This window comes from Lactuca virosa, chromosome 8 (genome assembly GCF_052849685.1).
Source record: "Lactuca virosa cultivar CGN04683 chromosome 8, Lactuca_virosa_CGN04683_v6, whole genome shotgun sequence".
Taxonomy (NCBI): Eukaryota; Viridiplantae; Streptophyta; class Magnoliopsida; order Asterales; family Asteraceae; genus Lactuca; species Lactuca virosa.
The window spans coordinates 202,262,712-202,270,436 of NC_136433.1; the positions used below are offsets into that span (position 1 = coordinate 202,262,712).

Genomic DNA, 7,725 nt, shown 5'->3' on the forward strand with positions numbered 1-7,725 from the left:
TTATTGAAGGAACAACATGTTTATTTGGCATCATGTGGTTTGTATTCTTTTACCAAATCATATGTCAACTTTCTAATTCGCTCTACTTCTTTTGAGGACTCATCACCATAAAGTTTAGGGAAGTAATACTCAATGAGTTTCATTTTGAATCTTGGGTCTAAAATTGTGGCAACTGCTAAAACTCCATGTATGACAGACCAATATTTGTCAAACTTCTCAATCATACTGGTAGCCATTGTCTTAATCTCCAAATAAGGTGATATAATACAATCATTAAGCAACATTCGAATCTCACATATTCGAATCTCACATACAATCATTGGCAGTAGGATATTTAATCCCAGAAAAACACCTCAGTCACACTATTAAACAATTTGAGCTTCTCACTCATCACTTTTGCCAAAAGCCAATCTTGATCACTTGGTGCTTGTTTGTAGTTCTTATCAGTGTGTACAAGGCGATTGAAGACATCCTTATACACAATTGCACTCATAAGCATGAGATAAGTCGAGTTCCATCTTGTTTTGCAATCTAAAGCTAACTTTCTATTCGTTGAAAGAGAGAACCCATCCTTCGCATCCTCAAAATCTTCCACTCTTTTAGGAGTTGCAGTCCAATAAACAACACTCTCACGGATAGAGTCTACAGCACTTTGAATTGAACTTAATCCTTGTTGAACTATCAAGTTCAATATATGCGCACAACATTTCATGTGAAGCAAATCTCCTCTTAGAAGGAGATTATCGGGCCTCAACTTTTCTTTCATTTTGTCTATCATAGAAAAGTTAACACTGCAGTTATCTAAAGTCAAAGTGGATAGCTTGCATTCAATGGACCATGCAACTAAACACCCCATTAACTCTTTAGATAGTGTTTTAGCATTATGAGGGGCTGGAACATACATGAACCTACAAGTTAAAAAAAACTATCAGATTAGAACACAAATATTCAAAGATTAAATCAATATAAAAGAAAAAAAGATGTAGTTGATTACCTTAGAATTTTATTGCAAAGATTCCAAGAATCATCAATATAATGTGCAGTGACAACCATGTAGCCTCTTTTTTGGTTAGAAGTTGTCCACATATCAGTTGTCACCGCAACTCTACCTTTGTTAGAACTTAGAACCCTTTTTATCTTTGTTTTTTCACTTTCAAAAATGTCTTTTATATCACTCTTAATGGTTTTTCTTGACAGATGCTTAAATAACGGATTGACAGAGTTGACAAAGCTTCGAAATCCAACATGTTCAACCATGTTGAGTGGATACTCATGTAGAATTATCATCTTTGCAAGCTCATCTCTTGAAACACTCTGATCAAACGTATGTGCACCAAGTGAAATGGGTCCTTCTTTTTTCTCTTGGCGTGAATTCAAAATCGACTGTCTGATGTCTTTATTGTTTCTTGCATTACAATTTTTGTAATGTTTATGAAGGTGTTTGGTTCCGTTCTTGCTTTTTCCACTCAACGTTTTCCCGCAATAGTTGCATTCAGCCTTATCTAGTCCACCAATCTTTCGTTTTACGAAATGTGCCCAAACAGGAGAAGTCAATCTTCTTGTATTTTCATCAGCTTGACCAACAGTTGTAGGAACATCTTGCGCATTAGTTACAGCAGCCCCTTGTTCATCAGTTATAGCAAAAGCCTCACAACTTGATTGTGGAGGCTGTTGATCATGAGTCTCACTAAAAAGCATGGCAAAGTCAGGTTAACGTGAACAAAAGATTAGGAATTGATTACAGAAATTAAAAAGATTATGCAAAGTCAGGTTCAAGTAAACAACCGATTACATAAAAAAACAGAGCATACTGATTACATCAGGAATTGATTACAGTAAACAAAAGATTAGGGCTATTAAGGCTAAATCGAGTACATCAACCAAAAAATGAGAAGGAGAAGCAGGTTGAAGATGAGTTCAGAAAATAAATTGATTCAGGTCCAAGTAATGATTTTATTCAAGTTCAAATAAATGTTCAGGAATCAATTTCAGGTCCATAAGCTTCATACATGGTTGATTTCATAAATTTCATCAAATAACAACAAATAACCATGATTACAGAAGATAAACAAGTTCATAGATGGTTGATTATAGCAACAGTAGATAACAACAAAAATTAGATGAAATTAGGGTATGAACCAATTATAGCAGCAACCGATTACATGAAAAGAAAAATAGAGCATACTGATTGCGAGTTTGTGACATTAATTTATTACAGCAAACAAAAGATTAGGGCTATTAAGGCTAAATCGATTACATCAACAAAAAAATGAGAAGGAGAAGCAGGTTGAAGATGAGTTCAGAAAATCAATTGATTTAGGTCCAACTAAAGATTTTATTCAAGTTCAAATAAATGTCCAGGAATCAATTTCAGATCCATAAGCTTCATACATGGTTGATTTCATAAATTTCATCAAATAACAACAAATAACCATGATTATAGAAGATAAACGAGTTCATAGATGGTTGATTATAGCAACAATAGATAACAACAAAAATTAGATGAAATTAGGGCAGGAACCAATTATAGCAGCAACCGATTACATGAAAAGAAAATTAGAGCATACTGATTGCGAGTTTGCGACATGAATTTATTACAGCATACAAAAGATTAGGGCTATTAAGGCTAAATCGATTACAACAACAAAAAAATGAGAAGGAGAAGGAGGTTGCAGACGAGTTCAGAAAATAAGTTTAGAAAATGGAAAAAGAAACTTACTTGATGGGGGGATCTTATGGTAGAACAGGAGAATCATTCATGTTCATCAGGAGAGAAGGAGAATGAGAATGACGTTGAAGACGAACTCTTGTCTCTTATCGAACGAACTGGAGAATGACTGATGAGAAGCATGTTGAATGCAGATGCAATGTTCCCCTTTTAATATACGCCATAACTGGTATGGTATGAACTTGATTGCAGTCTCGTAATCGAAGAGATGCATACAGAGTGCAGTCTCGAAGAGATACACGACTGTTGAGTACTCCATGTCTTGTAAATCGAAAAGACAGTACAATAAATCGATGAATGAAAAGGGAATACCAATATCTATATATATATATATATATATATATATATATATATATATATATATATATATATATATATATATATATATATATATATATATATATATATATATATATATATATATATATATATATATATATCGGGTCTTAGCGGGGCGGATAGTGCCAAACCCGACCCCGACCCATCCCCGCTTCGGGTACAACATGTGAGACCCATCCCCGACCCGTTACCCGTTAGAACGAGGAATACCCGATCCCGTCGAGGCGGGTACCCGTGGGTACCCGAACCCACGGGTCAATCTGTTGGCTTTTGAGCATTCTAACACTCCTATGGTGTACATGCAACCCTATAAACCTTGGATCTATGTTTTCTCTATTATACATGCAAATATTAACTATTCCAAGGTTTCATCCTAACTAGCATATTATGAAGCACCTATACTACAAAGTTCTAGTTAGATAACATACCTTTTGATGTAGCTTGATGTCTTCAAGCTTTAAGAGCTTAGCCCCAATAGTGTGGAAGCCTCAAATGGAATCACAAATCACCAAAACACCTTGGAAGAACTTGAGAGAATATGTATGCACACTAAAATCGGCCCACTCTTATTTTCACACACTTGTTCCCAATTTTGTGAGCCAAGGACCCCTTTATATATTATGGAGGATTAGGGTTACATCCATGTAAACCCTAATACCCATGACCTTTCATTTACATAGGATCCATGGGTTAAAAGCTCCATGGACCATCCATGAAAGCTTAGCCCAACCTAAATGAACTTGGCCCATTCCATATATATATAAGAGTCCATATTTAATTAGTTCTTTTTGATCACTTAATTAATTCTAAATTAATTCTTGATCAATACTAATTAAATAATATGATTCCATATTAATATATTAGAACTTATAATATATTAATATAAATCATAAATATACTATTATCAAAAGACTATCCATATAAATTGTGTCGGTGAAGTGCAACCCAAATGGACCATGCCGGGTCGGGTCAAGTACATACCAAATATAGTTATGGACTTAGACATTAATCCAACAGTCTCCCACTTGGATAAGTCTAAAACTATTATTGAGTATGACTTCAAAACCTAAATGGCAATCGTAGCTCTTAAAGCCGCTGTCGAACTCTGACCTTGTCAATGACTTATCCATTAGATAAGGGATCATATATTCCTCCATTCTAGACATCATATGGACTGAGACATGGATTATAATCATTCTCTCTGTCCATTTGTTGTTTCCCGATTTTCGATTTATGATGACTGACTGATTGAACAAATCAAATCAGTCCTGGCTTGGCCAAGCACTCACATGTGTCATCGCTAAATCATCGAGGGGCCCACAGATATCGCTTTTATCCCGAAGGTAAAAGGAATTGATAAACTTCGACTCATATGGCTTGTTCTACTACTTGTTGAATCATACACAAAGGCACGTTTTATAATATCGAGTTACCAAATGCGTTTTCGTGCAATCAATGTATAACCAACTCATAGTAACAACTCATATCTCTAGGTTTGAAGAATATAAGATATTATCGTCTCATGATCACTCGTGATAAAATCCATGAAGTGATTCAAATGAGCGCGGGTTGAATCCAATACTCAGAACTTGTGAGCACTCATGAGTGTTGTAGCACCAGTTTGTCCACCAACTTGGACCTCTAAAAACCAACCCATGACAGTCTTGATTCATATCTACTTCCAACATATGACCGACTGTGGATGGTTTGAATAACTTAATCATTCAGGAAGAGCGACTTAGTTATTCTGGAAGTCAAAACATGCAAAGTGAAACACAAGAATAAATGAATCAAATATGGTATCAAACCCTATGAATATAAATAAACACTTTTATTTATCACCATACTGATTACTCATTATTCATTGTTTCGGTTTTATCAACTTTATACTTGAATTAAAAACACTAGTTGTCCCATGCTCCAAGCATGTACACTATGTTTTTCTTAAACAATAGCTTTGCCATACACCAAGTGTGCACTCTATGTTTGTCTATGATCCTTACTTTGTGAAATAAACCAATTGAACATAATTTCAATGATTCTAATTTCACACTCCCAAATCCTTATCGAAAAATGTGAGAATTTCAAATTCCTATCATTTATCGAAATCTGTTTAGATTTTAAACTTATATGCACTGACCCTCCTGTAATGAATATGTACAAAGTCACAAAGACTTGTCAACAGTCATTATAAGGTATTCCAATGGAGATCAACTCCATGGAAACTAAGTCTCATATTCAAAGTACATTGCTTTGGACATGCTTCTTGCATTAAGTTTTCTAATCTTACACAGATAACTTCCACCTATGGAGACAACTCCATATTCTCATTTTGACTATCACTTCTGAATAAGAGATGCCTCTTTTTAGAATATGTCAATATGGTCCTTCCAAAATTAGCACTATACTTCCAACTGTCCTTGAGCAACCAATCTTTGGTAAACCTCAGATTGTCCTCGACAATTGCTTAATCATTTTAGTCATATCCAATTCTAGACCTTTTCCCTTCTTAATGCCTCTGGGCATTTGGAAAAATTTAGAAATGACAAATATTATAGCGCATGCAATCCATCCTGTACCCAAAGCAAATGGTACACGATTCATGATGTCTCACATAAAGACATGATTCTAGACCAGTCTTTTGCTACAATATTTTTATTTGCCATGTTTTCAAATTTTGACTATGAAGAGGGATGACGTAATCATAATCGAATTTTGAGAACGCAATATATAGAATTTCCTTAAGTTGAACCAATCCAACATGAAATTCATATATATATTCTTGACTAAAGATGATTAAGGTCTCAATCTAAGCCTTTAGAACTGAAATGAAGTATATCCTCTCCCTTAATTATAGCAAAACAACTTTTTCAATCTCTGCAGCCTCACGAATTGAAACTTTTGTTTTCTATAATTAACATTGCTAACTTGCAACACTAACAATAATTATCATGCTCCCACTAACATGATGATTATTAGCATAACACTTATGCTCCCACTAGCTTTGACATGTACTTAGAAATCAGCTCGACTTCTAGAAATCAATACTTTATTGACTTTCTTCCCAAAGTTCAGATTTCTGATACGAGATGCTTTGATAAAACTTTATCAAAATCATACACCTTTCCTTAGATAGCATGCATGTGATTCTAAACAATTTCAGAACTATGAAAAGGGATGCCATATTCATAGTCTCAATTGTTTAGACCTTTTGCCATCTGCTTCAAATCTACTTGGTGGAAGTGTTTCCTCACCATCATTTTCATGAATCAGAGAGAAACCTTATGACCCTTAGATTTTATGGTGTATGTGTTCTTATCCATGTGAATCGTCAAAACCATAGTCACAAGACAAGGATAATGACAAATCCAAACTCATATGGACTGAACTTATGCAATCTTAACTTCTTGCTACCTGGCAGTACAGGGCCTGCCATTGCTTCCAAGTTGTTATGCAACCAATTGAGAACTTTAAGAACTCCTATGCAAAGCCAACTTTAACTGGAATGGGCATAGAATATGTCAACACGATAGGTTATAAACCTCAAGTCGTGTGCTAGTGAAGAACCTCAGGTTTTATTCTTGATTAGTTCTTGAAATTCTTTTTAGGATCTTTAAGACTCCCACTATCCTCTTGACATATAAGACTATCTTGCCAAATATTCAAGAGATAGTGCGGATTCTTTATCAAGACAAACACTTCACACAATTGGCCTTAGTTGGTCTTTGTTTTATCCAAAACATCACAACTTACCAATTTCAAATGTACAAGAGTAGGACACTTTTACTCTTACATTTGACAAGTGTTTTAAACCTTTCTTTAAGATATGTCACTCAAGTTACAATCTTGGAGTATGACTCTAAGAATTGTTTTGGAACGAAGTATGACTCATCTTCCTGATCTAAGCATTTCAACAATTCATGACTCCTCTTCTTAGTCATAAGAAGGCACTAAGATGACCTTTAGAGGACTATATGTGATATGATTTCTAAATCATTAGGATGATCACAAACATGATACTAAAGTACTCTCCCATCTTTTCAGATTTGAGAAACTTTTATCTTTCTACCTAATTTGATTCTTCCCATTCGTTCTGCCATACATTGAGACTTTTCCAATGTTTCAGAATTATACTTAAACTTGTAAGTATAACCATATTTACTAAACTTTATTAAATCAAATAGTCTTAACGAGCTTTGTGGTGGACATGAACAGTGAACAAGAATGTGTACTCGATCCCTTTAGTCCTTCACTTGACTCACACATCCATGTGAACAAGTAATTAGTCTTGATTTTCCAATGCTTGAAAGTTCTCATTCATCATACTATTCAACTTGCATGATTCCAAGTTTCGGTCCAATTGAAACTTGGGCGATGAGGAACTTTCCTGATTTGGTAAATTTAGACACTACCACAAATGAAAGAATCAAATCCATTTTCCAATATTGTTGTCAGTGGAATCATATAAGCAACAATTTTCCACAAATGCCATTGTAAGGATACTTCAAATAAATAAAATTAAACAATTTTCTTTTATTTTAAAACTTTGCGGAAAAACTTATCCTTACAATCCACATGGAAAATTATTGTTATCTATTCCTTAGCAATATATCATAACTTCTTAAGCAACTGCTCAAAATTCTGATGCGATCGAAATC

General features: G+C 34.5%; 1 protein-coding gene across 1 annotated transcript; it reads right to left on the reverse strand.

Annotated features, from left to right (window-relative positions):
* Window positions 1-20: 20 nt before the first annotated feature.
* On the reverse strand, window positions 21-712 carry LOC145131205 (zinc finger BED domain-containing protein RICESLEEPER 2-like). Its single transcript, XM_079065929.1, has 2 exons — window positions 353-712; window positions 21-245 (listed from the first exon to the last, which is right to left on the reverse strand). Exons 1-2 carry the CDS (start codon window positions 710-712, stop codon window positions 21-23), a joined length of 585 nt encoding a protein of 194 aa, XP_078922055.1.
* Window positions 713-7,725: the final 7,013 nt, after the last annotated feature.

Bases quoted from the DNA above. Each gene is read 5' to 3' on its own strand.
- LOC145131205 (XM_079065929.1), bottom strand. From the start codon at position 712: ATGAAATGTTGTGCGCATATATTGAACTTGATAGTTCAACAAGGATTA. The intron at 246-352 runs GTGTTTTTCTGG...CCTTATTTGGAG, and splicing joins TGTTTAATAGTGTGACTGAG to ATTAAGACAATGGCTACCAG.